General features: G+C 39.4%; 1 protein-coding gene across 2 annotated transcripts in view; it reads left to right on the top strand.

The window, feature by feature from the left end:
• Positions 1–26234, top strand: part of LOC150087065 (serine/threonine-protein kinase PLK2-like) — a 387915-nt gene that overhangs the window by 182585 nt on the left and 179096 nt on the right. For both annotated transcript variants that reach the window (XM_090372931.1, XM_090372930.1), the window contains one exon: positions 18024–18140. In XM_090372931.1, the coding sequence (XP_090229057.1) occupies positions 18024–18140 (117 nt within the window). The remainder of the gene's footprint in view (positions 1–18023; positions 18141–26234) is intronic.

Raw genomic sequence — 26234 nt, forward strand, 5'->3', positions numbered from 1 at the left:
GTTAAAGTTGTCATTTTTCTTGATTAGGTCTTCGATTTCTGCACACTGAGCTTCCATCCATTTTTCCTTCGCCTTCGGGATTTCCTGTTTGATCTTTTGTTGTATTTCTTTGTATTTTTCCCGGTTGTTGTTGCTTTTGAATGTTCTCCGTTCATCCATTAGGTCTAGTATGTGCTGGGTCATCCACCGTTGTTTCTTTTTCAACACCTGATGTCCTAGCAGGGTTTCTGCTGTTTCATTGATTCACTGTTTGAGTGAACGCCCGAACGCTTGCACGTCTGTTGTTACTGCTTTGATCGATCTGATATCTGTATTAAAAATATATTATACATAAGTATATATGTATTAAATAAAAAAAAAACTAATTTTTTTTTTTCTGGCTTTGGTTTTACAAATATATCTATAATATCATAACTTTAAGCATTTCGCTATTTTTATATTATATCATCATAAGTAATTGAGTCCATTGCATCTGATTCAATGAATAATAACAATAGGTCACTTGTTTTATTTTGCAAGTTGCTTAAATAATTTAATTCGTTTCAACACTGAAAATTAGCATTTAGCACTTGTTTGAAATAGGCTTAGTCAAAAATATTTTTAAAATAGTTTCTACGTTTGGGAAGGTAGACCTTAACTCATCGTTTATAAATTGGTACATTTTTAATTGAAAAATTTTCTTCTTTCATCATTATTAAAAATTGCTTTGTGAATAAATTTTTCCAAGTCAATATCAGTCCTATAAGTTGGTAAAATTGTTAATACTAGTCATGTACTTATCTTGAGGTATCTTTCTTTAAAAATATGTCAAACCTATCTAATATGTCTAAATAGCTTTTCGTCCTTTCGTTAATTTCCAAAATTAGCTTATCGCAAATGACATTTAAAAGTATTAACAATGAAACTATTTCTTATATCTAAAATAAAACCAACTAAAGACTAACAAGCTAATAGCAAATCCATATCGGGATCTTTGAGAGATTTACTAGTCATTTATTCGTTGTAAAATTTTTGTCCCACACAATTGTTAAAATAGCTGTTTCTAAATTGTCAATTTCAGCCAGTGATGAGCTCTCTGATTTAGAAATAGGTTTTTCATAAGGAGAAATGAATAGTTCAAGTAATGCCTCCTTAATTTGTTTATATTCACATTTAATGCCTACCATCTTTCCCCATGTATAAGATGCACCTTAATTTTGGGGTCTGAAATTTGAAAAAATGTATGACAAAGTTATTGAACTCAAGTTTTATTCATCATAAAATTCATACAACTCCTCATCACTGTTCTGTGCAGGGTTTGTAGTGATGAGTTTGTTCTGGTCATGCTAAGTGGTTTCCAAGTTTATTGGATGTGGTAGGGTTCTGCTCCTTGTGAACAAGTCTTGGCAAACTTTGAATGGTTTGTAGTTCTCTTCGTCATCAAGTAGGCAGTGATTGTACTGGAGCTGAGTGATATGGGCCCAGAGGTCTTCATACAGATGGCAGTTGAACATCAAGTGGTCCCAGGTTTCTTGGGACCACTTGATGGATTGAGTGGGTGTGTGGTAATTTTAGGCTTTGGCAGTTTACACAGATTGGGTCAGTGGTTTTATTAGGACATGTATCATAGCTATGACCACTTTGTCACACAGTGGACACAGGTCTGCTCCGCCTGTGTACACGTCCGCATTGTGTGGCCAAAGCGGAAACACTTGGTGATGGCCACGTGTTCCCTGAAATAGGGTGAGCCTCAATTTATATAGACTCTTCTATGATGAGTGAATGAGTGCCTGCCAGACTTGCAGTGCAAGCTCCACAACCCAATTTGCAGCATTCCCAATCCTGGATTTTTGTCTGGTATTTCGGTGTGATGAGTTCCTCCGGCTTTCCATCTGGGAAATACTGCTGCAGGTTTCGGTGGTAGATTTCTTCTCAGAGGGTAGTGTGATTGATGTCATTTTCAATCAAATATTTTTATTTGAATGGTGGTTGAGCAAGGACTCACATGGTTGGGATCTTGGTGTTGGTTAGGATTGTGTGAGCATCTTACTTTGGCTCGGTTTTGATTATGATTCCAGTATTGCAGGTTTACAGATTGATTTTATCCTTGTGTTTTGAAGTCTTCTGAGAGGGTTGCTATGACTGCTTTATTTCTTCACTTGTGTTTGGTGGTTCAAAGTGCAGCCGGCTTGAGCAACACCAGGTGCTGTTTTGGTAGGAGTGTTTTTCTCTTTTTGGGTTGCCATTAGTCAGACGGCCTCCGTAGCCGAGTGGGCAGGAGCGGGAGTGCAGTAGCACACGCTCTTTGAGTAGACCGGGGTTCAAGCCCCTGCCTGCTGAATACGGTCGATCTGCCAACCCGCACTGGACCAGCATGGCAGATTTATGGTCCATTTCCCTCAGCATGAATTGTTGAGGAGGCTTCCATCCTGCAGTGGGTTGATAATGGCTGCACTTTACTTTTTACCATTAGTTGATGCCTTTGAATTGGATTTCCTCAGCACTTCAGAGTATGTTGGGGCATGCATGTTGCATTTGAGTCAACATGGACATTGTGAAGGGCTGTCTCCTGATTGGTCCATATGCCAACAATTTCTGCTCATAGGACAGCAGTAATTCTGCTTGTGGATTCTTTTAGTTTGTTTTCTAATTCAACCCAGAGGGCCAGGGCCTAGTCCAGTAATGTGCCTTCAGGAAGGGAAGGGTTTGTGTTCAGCGATTCCGGTTGTTTAGTAGCATCTTCGATATTCTCTGGTTGGATACCTGCTATTCCCTGGGGCTCCTTCGTTTTCACTCTGTGATCATGCCTACCACTCAGACTTCATAAACTATGTGCCTCTTATTTTATTTTTTTCTTTTCTGGTAGGAGTTTTGCGTCATCCCATCTCAGTTTTGGTCTATAATTTGTGGGTCTTCATTGTGGATTTGGGTGGTCCTGTTGCCCCTCTTAATGGTCTTTCTTTTGAATTTGAAGTGGAGTCAGCAGAGTTTTCACTTTAAGTTATCCATTGTTCTTATTAGTTTGGTGTGATGTTGGATAATCGAACATCAACCAATATTTAAACTGCACAGTCTGAATATGGCTATTATTTGCTTGCTGAAGAAATCAATCACAAGTCCGTGGTGCAATTTGCTACTTGGCAGTACTTTGAAGTTTTGGGCTCCTTCCCTAGTGAAGTGGGGGGGGAAGACAGCAGAGTGCCAAGATGCCCTCTGAGAATGGGCTAATTTCATTTTAGGTTTTGTAGGGTGTTGAACACTGTTTGATATTTCATTTTCCTGTGAGAGGAATAGAAAAAGTCTTCTTCCAAACGAACATTTGTAAAGGGGAGGGGGGGTCACTGAACTTGTGAAAAACACCTAAATCATTATGATTAGTCACTAATGATAATGATTTGTCCCTTCCTTTAAAGCAGAGGCCTACCTCTATCTGGTGATGTTCTATCGATCTAATTTCGTGGAGAACGAATGGCCCAAAAATCTATTTTTCAAGGATTGCAGATCTGATGAGAGTTTTTCAACCACGTGGTGTTTGGTTTACAGTCATATTGATAAAAATAGTAAAGGCAAGGAGCAGGTTAATACGTCTAAACCCATTTTAGTACATTATTGATTATTGGCACATCTATGTGTAAATTCCATGGGAATTAATATTATATATCATATGTTGGCAGCTTACAGAGCTTCCAAGCATGTGGCAGTGATGGTAGAACAAAAATGGATGCCTTTGTTGTGCAGGGGTTCTTGCGACGTGCTTAGATAAAAATATGGATAACGTTGGGGCCGCTGTAAAAAGTATGGAGAACCCCTGGGGCCTGTTGGTGTCTAACAGCCCCAGCGGTTCCAGGATCTCTGCATTGCTTTCATTGTAGGAGTAACAGCTCACTGTAAAGGTCAGAGATTTAAAAGTGTATGGATTTTGTAAGTGTAATGTTATGTATCATTGTTCCTCTGGCTACTTAGCTGCTAAACCCCTGCTGGAGTCCAATGTTGTCCACACCATGCCTCGTGAAGGCAGACCAGGTACCAAGTAATTTTAAGTTTTTACTCTGGCAGGTCCTGCTACCTAATTTCCTGCGATTTCAGTGGCAAGGACCTAAAAATAAAAAAAAAAAAAAATTGAAAAAATAATTTAATAGTATTGGGAAGTAGTTTGTTTGGTTTTTAGCATTAGCAACTAAGGCCATATTGCTCTGGGATATGTGGTGGTCATTCCCTGACCTTTCCGCATCCGCTGTATTTGGTGGTGATGGGCTCTAACCTCTGTCTAATCGAGAAGTGTGTGCTATGGGGAAGTAGTTGCTAAAAAGTTAAGTTGAGAGGGATTTTCATATGCAGTTTGAATTTTAAAATTTTGACATTGTGTGGGGCATTCACTGGTGTTTTAGGTAGGCAGGGGGGAAAAGTCAGAAATATGGAGTCAATAGGGAGGGCAACCCCAGATCAGTGAGGCATGCCCCACCAGAAGGGAAGGAGGGGAGGGACAGGAGGGCTGTCACCTCCCCAAGGGTTTTAGCATTAGTAGAGGCATTTGATGCAAGAAAGCAAGCTTATGCAGCATCAGCCAAAAAAAAAAAAAAAAATCCACTTCACCCCTCTGTTCGTTCAAAATACCTGTCCAGCTGAGCCTTAAACTTATTTAGGCTATCAACCTCCACCACAAGGGATGGAAGTCTGTTCCACCAACCAACCACCCGCTGGCTAAAGGCAAATTTCCGCACGTCTATCCTACATCTGTCTTTCCTCAATTTGAATTTATGCCCTCTCAGGTGATTTTTCTGAGCTAGAGGAAGAATCCCATCAGCATTGAGCATGCTTAAACCATTCAAGGCTTTATACACCTCTATCAGATCACCTCGCTGGTGCCTAGTCTCCAGACACTGTAATTTGCAAAACTTAAGCCTTTCTTCGTAAGAACCCCTTTGTTCCATTCACTAATCTTGTTGCCCTTCTCTGTACTTGTTCCAACAGCTCTACATCCTTCTTGAAATGAGGCCTCCAGACCTGTATACAGTACTCTAGGTGTGGCCTGACCATCGCCTTATACAATGGAATAATCACCTCCTTATCCCTGCTGGAAAAATTCCTGTATATCATTGACAATACTCCATGAGCTACTCTTGCAGCCCGTCTGCACTGCTCAGAGAACTTCATATCTGCCTGCACAACCACCCCCAAGTCCCTTTCATTCTCTACCACTGTCAGTGTTGTACCACAGAGTTGATACGTTGCTCTGGGGTTGCTGTTTCCCATGTGTAGTACTTTACATTTGTCAATGTTAAACTTCATTTGCGACCTCTCAGCCCATCTACCTTTCCAGAGCCTGTTGCAGCAGCATAGTGTCAGTAGTGTCCTTGACAACCCTGCCAACCTTTGTATCGTCTGCAAACTTGGACATTAAGCCCGATATACCATCATCAATATCATTTATAAATACAGAAAACAATAATGGACCCAACACTGAGCCCTGAGGGACTCCCCTAATAACATCAGTCCACAATGAGCAGTGTCCATTGATTACCACTCTGTCTTCTCCCCCTCAACCACCCCTTTATCCATAGCAGCAATTTGCCTCCAATGTCACACTGCTCCAATTTGTGTAGCAGTCTTCCATGTGCAACAGTATCAAAAGCCTTTCTAAGATCCAAGTATATAATATCAAAGTTATTCCCTGCATCCAGTTCTTTTGTGACTGCATCATAGTATCCAATCAAGTTGGTCAGGCAAGACTTCCCCTTAACAAAACCATGCTGTGTCTGAGCTATAACTGAAGTCTTGTCTAAATGATCCTGCAGTGCTTCTTTAACCAGTGCCTCCATTAATTTTCCTGGAACAGAAGTTAAGCTCACAGGTCTATAATTACTTGTGTCAGCCTTTGATCCTCCTTTGTGAATTGGGGTCACATTTGCACATTTCCAGTCTATGGGTACCTCCCCTGAGTCCAAGGAAGCTCTCATAATTATGGCCAAGGGTTTGCTTACTTCCTTTGCTGCTTCCTTTAATCTAACTGGATAGATCCCATCCACCCTGGGTGCCTTTCTTGTGTTTATCTTCAACAGTTTCTCCTCCACTTTACTCCCAGTTATTTCAAGATTCTGTAGCTTACTGCTAGAGTTGAATACACCTCTGGCATTCCCCTCGCTGAATAACTCCTCATGTGTGAATGTCGATGCAAAATATTCATTTAGTTTGTTAGCTACCTGAGCAGGAACATCAACACTTGACCCATCAATATCAAGTGGACCAATCTGATTCATCCCCTTCCTTCTAGAGTTTACATAAATAAAGAACTCTTTGCTGTTTTTCTTTGCATCCCCTGCCAAGGATTTCTCGTAATCTGCCTTCGCCCGCCTAACCTCCTTTGTAACTTGGTTGCATATCAACTTGTATCTATCATAGGCTTCTGTGTCATGTGTTAATTTGTATGTATCACATGCATTTTTCTTCTCTGCCATATGCCTCATTAGTTCATCTGACATCCATTTTGGCCTAAACCTTGAACAATATTTCTTAGTTGGTATGTAAAGCCTAGTAGCTTCCAAGATAAGTTCTTTGAATGCTTCCCATTTTGAATTTGCTGTTGGTAACATCATCAGTTGGTCCCACTGTATAGAATTTAAATACTGTCTCAGTCCATCATAGTCGCCTTTACGGAAGCAATAACCCTTCCCTTTACCCCTAATGGTAGTTACCTCTTTGAGTGGCGCCTCCGTAGCCAGGTGGGAAGGAGCAGCAGTGCATAGCACACGCTTCTTGATTAGACCGGGGTTCGAGCCTGTCGCCACCAAATATGGAGGATGCGGAAAGGTCAGGGAATGACCACCGCATATCCCGGAGCAATATGGCCTTAGTTGCTAATGCTCCTAAAAACCAAACAACAAACAAACAAACAAACCTCTTTGAGTAAATCCCACTTCAGCACACTGTGATCACTGCCACCTAGTGGTTCATTTATCTGCAGATTCTTAATGCATGAAGAATCACTGCTGATAATCAAATGAAGAGTATTACTCCCTCTAGTTTCCTCCTGAACATGCTGATGTAGAAAACAGTCATCCAATAAATCCACAAAAGCCCTGCTAGTGTGTGAGTAACCAGCCCCCAAATTCCAGTCAATATCTGGGAAATTAAAATCTCCCATTATAAGACACTCTGATTTACTGGCCCACTCTATTTCCCTGTACAGTTCCTTATTATACTCATCAGAGTCATTAGGCCTATAGCACACTCCTACTCTCAATTTTGATCTCCCAATGTTTATGTCACACCAAACTGACTCCACACTGCACTGTCCAGCGATGTCGACTGGCTTCACTTCCTTGGTTTTTATGTGTTTCTTAACTAATAGCATAACACCTCCCCCCTTCCTATCCTGTCTATCCTTTCTGTAGACGTTGTACTCCCCAAATTGCAGTTCCGCATCCCTTATATCTGTGTGACACCACGTCTCTGATATCCCAACAATATCTGCCTTTGATGTTTTGAGCAATACCTCAAATTCATCAAATTTGTTTACTAATCTCCTAGCATTGGTGTACATGCAAGTATACTTGCACCTGTTTTTATTCTTAGCTACCCTAACACAACCCATGTGTTTACTTGTACCACAATGGCTCCCAGCAGTCTCTGAAATATCAAGCATCTTGTTTTTCAGGCTTCTGCTCATTCTAATAGAAGCAGTGCAAGAATCTCTTTCACCTCTGCCAGTGGCTACTGTCAATCTATTGGTCTTTGTCTCCCCCCAAGCTAGCAGTTTTCCGACCCACCTAACACTGCCTCGATAGCATCAGCAAATATTCTTGCACCCTTTCTATTTAAGTGTATCCCATCCCTGTAGAGCATTAGAACTAGATCATTTGCATAGGCTTGTTTATACTTCTCCCAGATCAAGATTCAAGAAATCATCAAGCACTACATTCCAAAATGTGGAGTCTTGAGGACAGCCTCTGAATTTGTTTGGTTGCACAGTGTGAGGCTGATAAATTCTCAGCTCACGACGATCGGATAAATCTAATTCTTTGTTCAATAAATAAAACCTGTATTTAGGGTATTAGGGCGAAATTATCGAAAAAACAGTTTTCAATTAGAATTCGTAATATTCAAGCTAGGGAAAGCCAAACCGAAAGTATTGAAGAGAAGAGGTGAGCGAGCCTATGAGAAGGCAAGAGCCCATGACTAACACAAACTTACTTTCGCCCTGAACAGGGGATCGTAACGGGGGTAGAAAGAGTCAGCGAGAACTTCGGCCCTGTGCTAACGATAATAAACAAAAAGGAAGGTTTAGGTCGATAGTGAAACCAGGCTTGCACCTGCCTGTGACACAGATTTGGGCAACTAAAAGAACAGTATTCTGTCATATTTACGACTTCCCCCACTGTCATTGGGAGGGAGCGAAGAATTTCTCATTGTTGAGTAATCAACGAAGAAAAAAGTTGAAGAGGGAAAGTAGCACCCAAGTCAGAGATAAATACAGGAGGGCTGAGTCAGACAGTGAGGAGAGTCACGACTGAGAAGCAGACAGAGACAGAGGACACAGAGGACAGGAGAGTTGGCTCTTCGCAGACGAACATCTAGTCGAAAGATCGCCAGAGCAGCGAGAGACAAAAGGCGGAGAAGAAGCAGAGCGGCCACCAGAAAAGTTGCCCGAAAACCAGTAGAGGACCCCGCCCAGATTTCGCTGGAAAGGAGGCAGCCGTATCACGGAATTCTAGGAGCGAGCGAATTAACCGGTAAGCAATTATATTATTCGTGTGAATGTAACAATCAAAACCCGAAACTAAAATGATAACCTTTTCAATGCTTCTTTCCTAACCACTTAACCTAGAATAATCTAGTACACTACAAAAAGGTAAGAATTGTGAAGAGTAACGTCGCAAGAGAAAATACAGGATTTCTAGGAAGAGCTGAATGTACTAGCTTAATACGGACCCACGCATTTGACATTATGAAATGTAACTAATGCCTGAATGCCACTATTTAAACTGATCACTTAAGTAGAGTGCAAGTGTTGTATATTTAGTTTACTTTGTGTTAATAAATATTATGTGTTTCATTAAGTCTCATCCTCTCTGCCCATATCCAATCACACCAGCACAGGTAAGAACCACCTAAAATAAGTTATTTGCGGGGGATTGAGTCAACGCATTGTGATTGGTCGATCCTTTAAACACAACGCTAATCCTTTGCTGCAGTCACAGGGGTTATATAATTTCTGGAGACAGAGGGTGGGGATTTTGTCCTAAAAGATAGTGAGTTGAGTGACTAGACGGAAAAAGGGCGTCGCCCCACAGAAACGAGAGGAAACAAGATGGCGCCTTGAAGCAAGCACGAAAACCAGCCCAATCAAGACGTGCCACTTAACCAAAAAGAACAGGGCCATCCACAAGATGATGGCGACGCTCTACAACAGCAGTAGGGTGCTTTCACCATAATGTATCTTTGAGTGAGGTACTGCCTGATACAGTTAGAGATTGCCCGGTAGGTTTGCTCTTCTGAGTCTGCCAAGGACACTTGGCCACCAGAGGGTGTAAAATTCCCCGGCAAATTCAATTGAAAGCAGAAGGAAGTATTTTTGATCAGTCATTGGTGGCATTTGTAATGCTTTCTATGGCATCTGTGGCTGATTTTCCCTTTCTGAAACCAAATTGGCTATCCGAAGACAATCCTGCAGAGTTATAGTGTCGTTCTATCCTTTGGCGGAGCAAGTGCTCATAGATTTTGCTGGTAATGGAGAGCAGCGCAATTAGACGATAGGATTCGGGGAGGTATTGTCGTTTCATGGGATTTTTTTAGTATTAGACGTACCCTAGTTGTCCTCCAATCAGTTGGGAACCACCCAGTGCATAGGCATGATTGTATAAGTTGAGGAAAATGTCTGGAATATATTCTATGGCTTTCTTTGATAATCTCAGGCTCAACGAGATCCAGGCCTGGAGTCTTTGTTTTTTGGTTTTCTGTGCTGCAATGAAGGGTTCCATCTCTCTGAAAGGCTCCTCAATGTGGTCAGGATTATATTGTACAACCCACCAGTTGTTGAGATGGTGGGTTGTGCTGGAAGGTTACATCTAGAATGTTATTTATAGATCCCTGCCAGGTTATGGTTATTGTGTTTTGTGGGGGTTTTTGTGGAGGAGATGACTTCTCCCCTGGGGAGCTTATTGGTGGTGTCCGATAAACCTCCCAGGGGTCTTCGTTGCCAGTGGTGGAGACCAGGTAGGTGCTCCCAGGATGGCTTCTTCCATTGCCTGATCATTGCAGTATACTGGTTCCTAACTTCCCTGTATCATTCTCTAAGGATTTCAACTTCAGCTTGAGGCCAGGATCGTCTGCGTTGGAACGTCTCTTTTGGTTGACATTGCTTTGGAGGGTTTGGAGTTCCCTAGACCACCATGGGATTGTTCTGGAGATTGGTATTTTCTGTTTAATGGCAGTATTGGCCACTCAGGTGATGGCATTTGTGACTTCACATTGGTGCCAGTCCGGGACTCCTTCCTGTAGGTTACTGGCTCGGAGGACCTGAGCATGGTCAATCAGCTCCTCCCGAAATAGGTCCCAGTCAGCCCTGCCCCCGGAGTATCTGTGCTGCAGTTATCTTGGAATTGAAGCATGAGATACAGATCTGAGGGTTTGAAAGGTAACTGTCCGGTGGTCTGAGGTGGCCCAACCAGTTAGAGATATGGCCTGCAAGTGAACTAGTTGCAATTGTTACCTCCAGAGTCACCACATGGTACTGGAGAAAGTGGGGAGATTGTTCAGTTGATTGATTTCAAAATTGCTGTTGGCAAGGTATTCTTCCAATTGCAACACAATCCAGCGCTATGCAAACATAATCACCACTGCATCAATTGGCTTTCCTCAGAGCTCCAAGTGATAGTGACAAGTGATTTTTCTCTGATTCATAATGCTTTTTGAAAGTGAGTCTTATTTTTGTTGTGTGATTTTCTTCTGTTTTGTTCACTTAAGTTTTGCCTAAAATGTCTGAAGTAAGAAATCAGACAGGGTATCTATCTATCCAAGGCACATGGTCCAGCAGGGACAGACATGGTCCAGCAGGGACAGAAATACCTAGGTGTGTATCTCGGCAATACCCTCCTTTTCTCCCAGAAGAACTGACCCGAATTGCTGAGTCGTTTCAACAAAGTACTCGGGAAATGGAGAAGCGTGTGTGCCACATCTTCGCTGAGAGGGAGAGTGCTTGTGGTCAATCACATGGCGGCAAGCGTTCTCTGGCACACCTTCAAAATTCTCACTCCACCTGCTGACTTCCTCCACCAAATCCAGGCATCTGTCCGAAGCTTCCTTTGGAACAAAACCAACTGGATGTCCTGCTCCAAACTTAGCCAGCCGCTTACTCACGGGGGTCAAGGGTTGGTCTCTCTTGATGACAAAATCACAGCATTCCGGATCACCTTTCTTCTTAAGATGCTGAAACGTCTTAAGAAGAAAATACCCACATTCCAACACTACGGATAAACTACTAGCAACAGCCACTAGAGGACTATCCCTTTCAACAATATTGAGAATGGATATGGCACCAGCACCACTCAAACTACTGTTTTATAAAGACTCGCTATACCGCTGGAAAAAGCTAAACCTTCCCCATAATCTTGAGAGAACATCCCTTCCCGGAATACTTTCAGAACCACTCTTCTACAATAAAAGAATAGACTCTGCAAATGATTTTTCTCTTCTTCCCTACGTGGAACTGGGCAGGAATAAGAACCATTGCGACCTCCTGACACAAAGCCTTGAATGGAAAGCATCAGAAGATTTGCCCATTAAAACCATAAATGCAAAGCAGCAACACATGCATCTAAAATCAGCGATCACACAAGCTCTTCCAGACATCACTACAACTAAAGGGATTGGAAATGTCACTGGATCCTTGCCTACACCAACCTTCGTCATCACATCACCAGAAGACACGGTACCTCTGTCTCCTGCACCCTCCAAAAAAGTCTATCAGCTAATCATGTCTCGCCATACAACCACGATTTTCCCGTCATCCACCTGCCAAGCTGTCCCTACACTCCTCTCCACTTGCCACAAGCCACCATCAAACTTTCAGTGGAACCTTACAGGTCCATACAGGACGAAATGTTCCAAATTGGATGCAGACATCCAGTAGAGACTGTGGCACAACATCCTTCCCATCCCAGTTAAGCTACAAATCTTTGGGTTATGCTCTTCAAACTACTGCCTCTTCTGCACCACCTCAGGTACCCTGGAACACATACTTGGCATGCCCTGTGAACAAGGAACTCGTCAAATACGCTTTGGATGCAGCAAAGCTTGCCTACAACCCCGCCCACGCTCTGGAGGACTACTGGGACCTACTTCACTCTGAGCAGACAGCATACACCAACTGCAACTTCTTATTCATTGTGGCCAAGGCAGTCATTTACAACTTCTACTTGAAGCACACAAGAAGCAGTGACGACGTGCCTCCTGTCGACACATCGGCGCAACATCTGAATGGAGCCTATGGAAGAAGTTGCATAGCAGACTTCTACTCTAATTCCACAGCAAAAAACCAGAAACTGTGGATCATCTTAACAGCGAATGGAACAGTGGCGGTCACCTCTTCACCATCACTGAACAGTCCATCACCTTCAACGTGTGACACTTGATATAAGAATGATCCAACCCCAAGAAACTGTTTTTTTTATTTCCTGAAATTAAAATGTTGAAACTTTTGTATTTCATTCTAAAAAGTTCCTTTATCTTTCCTTTTTTACTTTGTACATAGAATGTAAATAGTTGTTGAAAATGTATCTACTGTTCAAGTTTTAATAAAAAAAAATATCTTTCTTTTTTTAGTATCTATATTAAATACTAACGTACTCTACTAACTTTAATAACTGCTTGACACTGCTCCTGTCTCCATGTGGCAGGGCCAGTAACCTGGGAGAAGAAAGTCCCTCTCCCGGGGCTAAACATGGACACTAATGACTTCCCATGATTAGAGCCAAAGAGCTCTCAACATGACAGTGAAACTGATCATGACGTCTTGCTGTTGAAAAGACTAAAGGATGCAAACAAGCAGGAATCTCCAGTTTTCCTGATCATCCATTCTCTGTCTTCACAACCTGTCAGCAAGCTCTCCCCTTTCATCATACAATGATGCCTTGAAAATGCAGCAGCATCTCCAAAAATGGTGAATCATCTTCAATCTGGAGACTTGCTAATAGAGACCTCTCACTCAAGACATTCTGACCTACTGTTAAGACTTCCTTAAGTGGAAAATTCCAATTCAAGTCACTCCACATAATACCCTGAATTCTTCCAAGGGAGTGAATGGGACCTATTATTATTAGCCGTATAGTACAAGGAAGCCTGAGGCTTATGCGAGAGGGAGGGAGGGAGAGAGAGGGGGAGAGAGAGAGTAAAAGGGAATCACCAAGAAAGAGAAGAATGATGATATCCAGCTCAGGACCCTAGGTGTGCCAAGCCCATACTCACCAGATGTATTAAATGCTTCAGAGGAAGAAATAGTCTGGGAACTAAAGGATCAAAATGTGACTCAGGACAAGAAAATCATGATACAAAAAGACTGCACCTTAGTCCCAACCCATAGCATAATTTTAACCTTCAGTTCACCAAATCTACCATTTTCAGTCAAAGCAGGTTATTTAAACTGCCATGTTCGGCCCTTTATCATGAATCTTCTACAATGCTACAAATGTCAGAAATTTGGTCACTCCCAGACAGCATGCCTTGGAGATTCAACATGTCCAAACTGCAGTTGCAAAACTCACTCAATCAGAATGCAAGGCACAGGCTTCGTGGTGTCCTAATTGCAGGGGCAATCATCCAGTGCACTTCAAAGATTGTGATCTCTGGAAGTTTGGAAAAAAAATACAGAAATAAAAGGCTGAAAATAAAGTATAATAAAATAAACAGAAGCTAGAAGACAAAATTTAAGCATGCCAAAAAAAAAGCATTTACAGTTTGGCTACCAGTAGTCACAAATCAGCAGCATGGCAGACAGAAATCAGTCGCCCGGACAAGTTGATTGCAGACTGGGCTCAATTGGTACTATCAACTAAGTCTACACTAAATTACAGTCAGTGGACCAAAGTAATAATACACCACTCACAATTCCAACTCAAAAACTAACCCACAGTAAAGTGGCAGAAAAATTGCAAAAATCAGATCCTGTTGAGGTGAAACACACCCGACCAACAAGCTTGGATACCAATGATATGCCCAACCAAGAAGATTTTCTTGAATTACATGCAAATGGTGATATGGAAGATAAAAATGATTCAGGACACCCCAATTTTCTCAGAAAAGAAAAATCTAAACGTGACTGTTATAAACAATCCATGCATAAAAAGCACAGATCCAACTTTCTTCTACAAAACCAAATAATGGAACATATTATCCAATGGAACTGTAGAGGTCTTTGCAGTAACATCGATAATATACATGAATTAATTCACCACTACAAACCTGCAAGAGTAGCTCATGGTGTCTTGTCAATGATGTACAGGAATTTTTCTAGCAGGGATAAGGAGGTGATTATCCCCTTGTATAAGGCACTTGTCAGGCCACACCTGGAGTACTGTATACATGTCTGGAGATCTCATTTTAAGAAGGATATAGAGTGGTTGGAACGAGACAGAGAAGGGCAACAAGATTAGTGAATGGAACAAAGGGTTGCTCTTATGAAGAAAGGCTTAAGTTTTGCAAATTAGTGTCTGGAGACGAGGTACCTGCGAGGTGATCTGACCGAGGTGTATAAAGCCTTGAATGGTTTGAGCATGCTCAATGCTGGTGGGATTCTTCCTCTTGCTCAGAATAATTGCCTGAGAGGACATAAATTCAAATTGAGGAAAGATAGATGTCCAGAAAGTTTGCCTTTAGCCAGCATGTGGCTGATTGCTGGAACAAACTTTCATCTGTCGTAGAAGTTGATAGCTTAAACAGATTCAAGGCAGAACTAGACAAACATTTGGAGTGAGTGGATGGGTGAAATGAGAAGGGACTGCATGCTTTTTTTTTATGGCTGGTGCTATATAAGCTTGCTTTCTTGCATCATGTGCCCTTGCTAATGTCAGAGTGGGGTTCCTTAAGGATCAGTTCTTGGATCACTGTTTCTCATTTTCATAAATGACATTAATGAAGGGACAGAAGGCATGATGTTAAAATTTTCAGACAATGTAAATTTTGCATTGGCAGAGTCATTAATGATCAGTGCCAAGCAGCACTCCTTCAGGATTACTTTGACTTCAAAGATTGTCAGATGTGGCAGCTGTTTTTATGCTGCTAAATGCAAGATCTTACATTTGGGAATAGCAACCCAGAAATAAATTACCCGCTTATTGAATTTTAATTAATATAGTGGAGATGGAAAGGGATCTGAGAGTTACATTACGGGCAGATATGAAGTTCTCTAAACAGTGTAAAGAGGCAGCTAGGAAAGCCCATGGTGTGCTGTTGATGATTTATTGAACACTATCCTGTATAAATAGGGAGGTCATAATCCCACTGTATAAGGCAAATTTAAGACCAAATTTGGAATACTGTTCAAGCATGGAGACCTCATCTGAAAAAAAGACTGAGCTTCTTGAAAGGGTCCAAAGACAGGCAACTTGAATGGTAAGATTGGCAGAAGGATGACTGTATGAGGATAGACCCAGATTATGTGGACTACTGAGCTTGACACCTTAGAGGTGACCTGACTGAGGTTTATAATGCTCTGAGAGGGATTAGTAAAATGAATGAAGGTGAAATTCTCAGTGTTATAAAGAATTTCAGAACTAGGGACCAAAACTTAAAATTACAGGGGAGGAAGTTTGCAATAGATTGTAGAAAATTTTCTTTTAGCCAGTGAGTTGTTTGCTGAAACAAGTTGCCATTGCAGGTAGTTGAGGCTGACAGCTTGAATATATTAAAAAGTCAACTGGATAGTTGTGTGTGAGGAGGGATGCATATAATTTGTATTTTCTTATCTACTTGTGTGTTTTTTTTTTTGCTGTGCAGCAAAAGCCTATGGCTTCCTTGAATTATATGGTGAATACTCCTTACTATTACCCAGATTGACAGGCACAATGTACTGGTTTTTGTTTGTCTTCTCTGGTTTTTGTTTAATAAGCCTATTAAAAAATGTGGCTGTGAGGACATAGGGTCAAGGTCATTCACCAGTTATTCTGTAATGCAGTCATGCCTCAGTTCCAATTTTTCTCATAAACAAATTGTTCTAAAAAATTTGCTACTTACCTTGTAGTCAGTACAATGAATTATGTGGGTGAAAGATGAATACAGAATGAAAGAGGGCAGATAATGATTGACCTATATTTGCCTACAGAATTTTTCTAGTATAGGTATTTACACTACAGTATTTTTAGACCTTGCATGTGTGGGATATACCGGAAAACTGAATATATTACAATATTGCATTATATTTGTTTAATGATTTCAGACTAGTGAATTAATAAATTACACACAATTATTTATTAAGTTCTCTGAGCAGTGCAAACAGTCTACCAGGACAGCTCATGGGGATATTGTTAATCATATACAGAAATTATTATTCCAGCAGGAATAAGGAGGTGATTATCCCTCTATGTACAGAAATGGTTAGGCCACATCTTAAGTACTTCATACAGGTGTGGAAGCAAAATTTTAGGAATGAACTAAAACAAGCTGAGCAAAAGGATGCTCTTACCAGGAAATGCTTCAGTTTTGCAAATTGCAGCATCTGGAGACCAGACACCTGTGAGGAGATCTGATTGAGGTGTTTAAGGCCTTGAATGGATTTTAGTAAACATCAGTGCTGATGGAATCCTTCCTCTTGTTCAGACTGTACACAATCGTTAATTCAAATTGAGGAATGATGATTGCAGGTTTGTGTGTAAATTTGCTTACAGCCAGAGGGTTGCTGATTACTGGATCAAATTTGTATTTGGTGTTGCAGAAGTTTGAATAAATTCAATTAAGAACTAGATAAACTCTTAGTCAGGGTGGATAGGTGTAAATGAAGTTTTTATTTATTATTTATTTTTTTTTGAGTTCTTTGGCAGCACCTACTAAATTTCAGATGTTAGTAAAATCAATTTGTCACTATTTTGTGATGTGGAAATATTTTTGTGTCATTTGAATCGGGGCATACCACTTAAGTGGCTTTGGGCTAACCATTGCCACCAGTGGCAGAAACCTTTTGGTAACCAGAGAAATGGATATCTTGAAGGCTATGGATATCAAGATACCTTGGATGTGCTCAGAGCTGGCATAAACCAGATCTGAGCACATTATATGTACTTCAGCCTTACCAGTTGAAATGCATGTATTAGGCATTAGAGTAGCCGTCTGTATATTACCGAAGCGGTTGTATATTTCCATCAAGAGGCGAAACATAAACATTTTTCCGCAACCAGCTGGACCGGTAAAGAATATTTGAATTGGTTTGATTGGGAGATAACAGACTTCAAATGAGTAGAATCTTTTGCTTGTCATTGGTCATTCTCGTTAAGTCTGAGCATGGTGAGCTTTAGATCCTCATTCATCTCGCTGTTTGGACGATTGTAAAAGTTTCGAAAGGGGTCTTCTCACAGTGACGTTACAAGGCTATGTGCAGGTCATTACCGCATGCTTCATCAGGGGCAACATCGTCGTTGTTTTGACCTGCAGATCTCGTAGCGCTGCATGTGTAACTTGCGACAAAGCATGATAGAGTAACATGATAGTATGATTGTAACAATACAAATACTTGTATTGTTGCAATCGTACTACTCAACAAATGGGTAATTCGGCTATTGGCCTAACCTCTTCCAAACATTGATTTGGTAGAGTAAGCAGTAGGCGTGTGTATCCTATTATCACTAATATTGATTCAGCAGAATAAGTAGTGGGCGTGAGCATAAATTACTTCGTTCATAATTTCGGTTCTAGCTGTTTGAAATGTAGTAGGTGTTGTCAAAGATGTTTACACACAAAACATCTTTTGTGAACATCAATTTATTTTTTTTCCTTATATATATATATATATATATATACAGCAAAAATTTAAATATGCAGTTGTGACATTTTTGCCTTTTCAGATTCTAAAAGAAATTGAGCTTCATAGGACCCTACACCACAAAAATATAGTTCAGTTCCATAATTACTTTGAAGATAGGGATAATGTATATATAGTAATGGAGTACTGCGCACGAAAGGTGAGTTATAGATAATCTAAATGTGGAAGCTAATTTGTTTTATGCTATACCAAGTTCTACTTAAGTACTAATTAATTTGATCTGTTGACTTTAATTTTCTTGGCACACACAGTATAACCTCACTAATTCACTCCATTAATTGGATCCCTTAATTTGGACTTTATTGTAACAATACAATTGGTTTGATTATATTGTTAAGGCATTGTTATTGTTAAATAATGCAACTGCACATACTACTGGAAGTTTAATAAATGCCAATGGCATCAAATGCCTTTTCTTATTTTCCAGTAGTGTATCCCTTGTCTAATCTATCCAGGAGTCAATCTGAGCTGTAAATATTTTTATCACAGATTGTGTGTGTTATGATTCTGATGAGGGGATAAAAGGCATAACAGTATTAAAAAAATTATAACATAAAATATGCTATTTGCAAGTTGGTTGGAATGAAGTAAAGCAGAATATAATAGTGGAAAAGGCTATTAAATGATGTTTTATTGATTCAGATTAAATCAAAGATGAATGTTAGAATGCGTTTCACAACTGTAGCTTAGTGGTCTAAAAAGTAAAAAAGCATAAAGCAAAATAGACAATGTTGAATCAATTTTTTATTGATCTAAAGTTTGGACACCAAAATGGGATAGGAAGTACAAAATTTAACTGAAAATTAAGCCTTTATTCAAAAAACAAGTTGAACATGAAATAAGCATTTAAATAGTAAAATAGATTACTTAAGTAATTACAATAATTATATCATATGAAAATGTTTTTATGTTAATTTCATACAAAAATATTACATGCAGCGATTTTATTTTTCTTATGGTTCTTCAAAAGTTCTGCAGAAAAGTCTGGTGACAGTTAAACAATGTTGCCAGTTTCAGGACATCACAAAAAGGTTTTCCTGTAATTTTTATGGTCATTTAAGTGGGATATATGATCAGATGTTTAGTTACTTCTTTCACGTGTGGCTATATCATTCATCACACTAAAGACTTCTGCACTGCTAACAACTATTGTTTAATTTTTTTTTAGATTTAGTGATTGTAGGTGGAACAGAATTTTGTAGTTATGATTCCAGATTCATATCTACAAAATCCCTAAGGTAATTAGCATTAGTAGAGGCATATGATGCAAGAAAGCAAACTTATACAGCATCAGCTAAAAAAAAAAAAAACCTTTCCCACTTCATCCATCCATTCACTCAAAGTTTGTCTAATTCTTCCTTGAATTTATTTAAGCTATCAACTTCCACAATGTTAGATGGAAGTTTGTTCCAGCAATCAGCCACCCCACTGGCTAAAGGCAAATTTTTGTACATCTATTCTGCAAATGTCTTTGCTCAATTTGAATTATGCCCCCTCAAGTATGTAATCTGAGCATGAGGAAGAATCCCAATCAGCATTGAGCTTGCTCAAACCATTCAAGCCCCTAAACACCTCAATCAGATCACCTTGCAGGTGCCTAATCTCCAGATGCTGCAATTTGCAGAACTTAAGCCTTTCTTGGTAAGAAAGGCTTAAGGTCATCGGGGTGAATTTAAAATTTTAATAGCTGTTTCAACTGTACTAATTTGTTTTTGCCTTCTAGCTATGGTGAAAGTATTTAGTCATATTTCCATGTAGTTGGGTTTAATAAATTAGAGGGCTAAAAGTTTGTCATTGTTGATTTTCAATGTTTGTTCCCAATTTAAATGTACAGTAAACCCTCAATTTAACAGAATAATAGGGGAGGAGGGGTGTCCGTTAAATCGAATGTAACCTGGGGGCATTTTATTTTATTGTTCTTAATGTTAAAGCTTTTATACAGTATTGTACAATATTAAATTATAATAAAGAATATGTAATATTCTTTTGTAAATATAAAATATTGCAATTTGGCATTTGATTTACAGATATCAGAAATAGTTTTCTTACACTGTAAATTTCACACATGCTACTGAGATGTCTCGTTCTAATTTCTCAATTAGCTAAATTGAGAAATTAGCTTAAATTCTCTGCCACATTTAAGTTCACACGCTTTATTTTAACTCCTCTATCACTTGATGCCATTTTAAATTGTAAGGATTGCAAAATTATTTAATAAATAGTCACAATTCAGAAATCACAGAAACACTCTGTATACAACCTGCCCGCATGATAGCTTGAGGCAAACAGACCGAAACAAAGCGAGTTAGTAGACCTCCAGTTTAGTGTCCTGAGTCATGTTCAGCTTGCAAGTCACCGCCTGCTTTTATCTGTAATCTGGGAAAACAGCTATTTGAACACATTTTCAAAAAGAATAAAAACAATTTCCTGAGTTTGATTATAAAAATAAAAGTAGGCAATTATTAATTTTTAATTAATAATAACACTGAAGTTTTGTATAACCTAAAAAAATATGGTCGAGATTAATATGTACATTACTGTATTATTATTTGTCTGATCAGTTAAATCCAAAATCCATTATATTGGGGTCCATTAAATCGAGGGTTTACTGTAATTAAATGTAACTGACAAATATATTAAATAAAAATGTAACTGATAACTTGACAGCCAGACAAAAGCATGGCTGTCAAGTTATCAGTTACACTCTGAATAAGTTTTTTTGTTCAGAAGAGGTGGAGTTGTTTTTGAATTATTTTTGAAGGGTGTTTTGTTAATTTTTAGATTTCAAAAACTTGGAAATTTGCTCGTTATATTTTCCAACATTTTCCTGAAGACAGTGCATTGCTCTAATTGTTTTGGCTTTTTTTAATGTTATAAAATGCAATTGCAAAACATATGAAAGCATGAAATCTTTTCCAAAATATTATGAGAGTCAAATCATTAAAGAAATTTATATTTGTTATCTTTCAGCCATTCTTGAAAATTTGTTTTCCTTATTAAAGTGCATTTATAGACTTGGATGCACTCTCCAGACAGCAATTGCTGCTCTTAAACTGCATGCTGCCCAGTGCAGGCCTAAAACACTTTCCATTTTTATAATTTCAATCTCCAAATCTTCTGACGTTTCATCACGTTCTGATTGATTTTATTGGATTAATGGTAAATGGATTTTATCCAAAAATATTTCAAAATGATTTACTTCATTTACATAGTTAATAGCATCATCCAGAGCCAACTGCAAGTGGTGGTTTAAGCAGTGCCACGTGATTGGAAATTCTTTGCTTGCACCATCAGAATAAAATCCAATGAGATTTTTTAACAGCTTTTGCATATCAAAACTGTATTGTCAAACATTTCATTAAATTAAGGTAAAACCTCAGCTGTAGTAGAAGAAAGCTCTACTAGATTGACAAACATTTTTAGAAAGGATGTAGAGCTGCTAGAATGAGTACAGAGAAGGGCAACAAGATTCGTGAGAGGAACAAAGGGGTGCTCTTGTCAAGAGAGGCTTAAGTTCTGCAAGTTGCAGCATCTGGAGACTAAGCACTTAAGAGATGATGGTTGAGATGTATAAGGCCTTGAACGGTTTGATCAGGCTCAATGCTGATGGAATACTTCTGCTTGCTCAGATTAAGAACCCGAGGGGGCATAGATTTAAATTGAGAAAAGACAGTTGTAGAATAGATATGTTAGGTTGAAGTTTACCTTTAACCAGCGGGTAGTTGATTGCTGGAACAGGCTTCCATCTGTTGTGGAAGTTGATAGCTTAAATAAATTTAAGGCTCAACTAGACAAACATTTGGAGTGACCACGTGAAATGGGAAGTTTTTTTGGCTGGTGTTGTATAAGCTTGCATTGTCGAGGCCACGTTATGTCAAGGAACTGGATATATTCTTACCATGTGTACGCCATATCCAAATATTTCATTACTTCGTACAGCATGTTCCTCCCACGTTTTCTCACTATTGAATACACCATGAATTGTCAAACTAATAGAGTAAGCTTATCTGTGAAAAGATCTAAACCTCCCAAACACTTCCTAGTTCATTTCATAAGTATACGTGGTCTCAATTCTAATCTCAAGGATGTCCACTTGCAGTCTGCCAAACCCCATGTACTTTTTTTTGACAGAATCTGTTATCAGTTGATTCAACTACTGCTCATCTCAGTTGCCAAAATTATTCACAGTTTGATTCCTTTTGCTTCAAAGGTGGTACTTGTGCATATGTCTGTTCTGATATTCCTGTCAGAGACTTGGTAATTTGGAATCTCCTCTTTTCGATCTTCTCTGGCTTAAATTCGATCTACCTCATTGTGTCAAATTCGTCTGTTGTATTTACCGTTCTCCCAACTCCACTAATCACTTGGAGCTCTTTGACTCTCTTTGCAACTTGACTTTCTCTGTTCCAACTTTCCTAACAGTGAGGTAATTTTTCTTGGTGATTTTAATGTTCACAACTCCAGCTTGGCTACCATTTTCTAGTCACACCGACCCAGATGGTCGAGATGCTGAGGCTTTAGTAGTTACTAATGACCTTGCACAGATTGTTCATTTACCTACAAGAATACCAGACAATCCTAACCCACATGCAGTACTTTGCATTTGTCAAGGTTAAACTTCAGTTGCCACTTCTCAGACAATCTCCCCAAATTATTTAGATCCTGTTGCAGTAGCACACTGTCATTAACAACCCTGCCAACCTTTGTATCATCTGCAAACTTCGACACTAAGCCTGATATACCTTCATCAATATCATTGATAAATATAAAAAACAACAGAACCCAACACCGAACCCTGTGGGACTCCACTAATAACATTAGTCCACAAAGAGCAGCACCCATTGATTACCACCCTCTGCTTCTCCCACTCAACCATCCTTTTATCCATTGTAGCAACTTACCCTTAATACCATCCTGCTCCAATTTGTACAATAGTCTTACATGCGCAACAGTGTCAAAAGCTTTCCCGAAATCCAAATATGTGATATCAAAAATTTTTTGCATCCAGTTCCTTTGTAACCACATCATAATATCCTATCAAATTTGTCAGACAAGACTTTCCCTTAACAAACCCATGCTGTGTCTGAATTATTGCTGCAGTCTTGTCTAGATGATCCTGCAATGCATCTTTAACCAGTGACTCCATTATTTTACCCAGAACAGAAGTTAAACTAACTGGTCTGTAATTACTCATGTCACGCTTTGATCCCCTTTGTGAATTGGGGATACATTTGCACATCTTTAGTCCATGGGGACCTCCCCTGAGTCCAAGGATGCTCTCATAATTATGGCTAAGGGTTTGCTTAGTTGCTTTGCCACCTACTTTAATATAACTGGATAGATCCCATCCACCCCAGGTGCCTTATGTTTAACTTCAACAATTTCTCCTCCACTTTGGTCTCAGTTATAACAAAATTGTTAAGCACCCTGGTACAATTGGTAACCTTCTGCCATTTTCAAACCTTAATAACTCATGTGTGAATGTAGATGCAAAATACTCATTCAGTTTGTTTGCTTTCTGAGCAGGATCATCAATAGTCGAACCATCGATATCAAGTGGACCAATCAGATTCATCCCCTTCCTTTTAGAGTTTATATAAGTAAAGAAATCCTTGCTGTTTTTCTTTGCATCATTTGCCAAGGATTTCTCGTAATCTGCCTTCGCCTGCCTAACCTCCTTTGTGTCCTGATTACAGACTATCTTATATCTGCCATAGGCTTCTGAGTTGCTTGATAATTTATATGCATCCCATGCATTTTTCTTCTCTGTCACGAGTCTCATTAGTTTATTTGTTAACCATTTAGACCTAAACCCTGAACAATATTTCATTTAGAATTTTTACTGTTGGTAAAATAGTCAGTTGATCCCACTGTACAGAATTTAAAAACTGTCTGAGACCACTGTACTCACCTTTACGAAAGCAAAAACCCTTTCCTTTACTCCTGATGGTAATTATATCTTTAATGTCAACAAATATCTTCTTTCGTCTTCTCAACTTCCAACCCAAGCACGGTACTATCCATTCAAATACCTCTTGTTTGGAGTTTTCATAAAAAAAAAAAAAAAAAAAAGTCAGCTTTTTTTTGTGCAAAATAAATGGAATTTTATTTTATATTCAGACTGCTTATATTAACATGTAAATTGATGAAACAAATGGAATTTTATCCTTTATCTGCCTGAGAGCTCTTCCATTTGTTACAACAGTGCTTCATCTAATCAGGCTGGATTAGACACAAGGCCCTGCCTTCCTGCAGGTCTGCTTACTTGAACTCTATGCACAAAGGTATAGCTTATTTCTTTGTCTATCCTTGTAAATACATTACACTATCTTTTTGTTACTTACTAGCATTAGTAGAGGCATATGATGCAAGAAATAGTTTATACAGCATCAACAAAAAAAAAAAAAGAAATGCCCCTTTCCCACTTCATGCATCCATTCACTCTAAATGGTTGTCCAGTTCTTCCTTGAATCCTTAGTTGACAACTAAGGATTCAATGTTTGTCCAGTTCTTCCTTGAATCCTTAGTTGTCAACTTCCACAATGACAGATGAAAGTTTGTTTCAGCAATCAACCACTCACTGGCTAAAGGCAAATTTCCACAAAACTGTTCAACTGCCTTTCATCAATTTGAATTTATGCCCCCTCAAATAGGGTTGAATTTGAAAGTGTCTGCAATTCTGCCCAGACACGATAGGAGGGAGTATATGATGAGAGCCTTGTCGATCAATTCGGCCCTGGAAAGATTGTGCAAGGCTCAAGGGGTAGAATTTTTTTCAGCCTGGACTGTACTTGTTAACAGGAGAGACTGCTTCTACAGGGATGGAATACACTTCAATAGAAAGGGTGCAAGAATATTTGCTGATGCTATCGAGGCGGTGTTAGGTGGGTCGGAAAACTGCTAGCTTGGGGGGGAGACAAAGACGAATAGATTAACAGTAGCCACTGGCAGAGGTGAAAGAGATTCTTGCACTGCTTCTATTGGAATGAGCAGAAGCCTGAAAAACAAAATATAGGATATTTCAGAGACTGCTTGGAGTCATTGCAGTACACGTAAACACATGGGTTGTGTTAGGGTAGCTAAGAATAGAAATAGGTGCATGTATACTTGTGTGTATACCAATGCTAGGAGTTTAGTAAATAAATTTGATGAATTTGAGGTATTGCTCAAAACATCAAAGGCAGATATTGTTGGGATATCAGAGACGTGGTGTCACACAGATATAAGGAATGCAGAACTGGAATTTGGGGAGTACAATGTCTACAGAAAGGATAGGAAGGGAGGAGGGGTTATGCTATTAGTTAAGAAATACATAAAATCCAAGGAAGTGAAGCCAGTCGACATCACTGGACAGTGTAGTGTCGAGTCAGTTTGGTGTGACATAAGCATTGGGATATCAAAATTGAGAGTAGCAGTGTGCTATAGGCCTAATAACTCCGAGTATAATAAGAAACTGTACAGGGAAATAGAGTGGGCCAGTAAATCAGAGAGTCTTATAATGGGAGATTTTAATTTCCCAGATATTGACTGGAATTTGGGGGCTGGTCACTCACACACTAGCAAGGCTTGTGGATTTATTGGATGATTGTTTTCTACATCAGCATGTTCGGGAGGAAACTAGAGGGAGGAATACTCTTTATTTGATTATCAGCAGTGATTCTTCATGCATTAAGAATCTGCAGATAAATGAACCACTAGGTAGCAGTGATCACAGTGTGCTGAAATGGGATTTACTCAGAGGTAACTACCATTAGGGGTAAAGGGAAGGGTTATTGCTTTCGTAAAGGCGACTACGATGGACTGAGACAGTATTTAAATTCTATAGAGTGGGACCAACTGATGATGTTACCAACAGCAAATGCAAAATGGGAACCATTCAAAGAACTTATCTTGGAAGCTACTAGGCTTTACATACCAACTAAGAAATATTGTTCAAGGTTTAGGCCTAAATGGATGTCAGATGAACTGATGAGGCATATTGCAGAGAAGAAACATGCATGGGATACATACAAATTAACACATGACACAGAAGCCTATGATAGATACAAGTTGATCTGTAACCAAGTTACAAAGGAGGTTAGGCAGGCGAAGGCAGATTACAAGAAATCCTTGGCAAGGGATGCAAAGAAAAACAGAAAAGAGTTCTTTACTTATGTAAACTCTAGAAGGAAGGGGATGAATCAGATTGGTCCACTTGATATCGATTGCTCAACTGTTGATGATCCTGCTCAGG

Source organism: Mastigoproctus giganteus, chromosome 4 (genome assembly GCF_048544385.1).
Source record: "Mastigoproctus giganteus isolate SK-2022 chromosome 4, ASM4854438v1, whole genome shotgun sequence".
Taxonomy (NCBI): Eukaryota; Metazoa; Arthropoda; class Arachnida; order Uropygi; family Thelyphonidae; genus Mastigoproctus; species Mastigoproctus giganteus.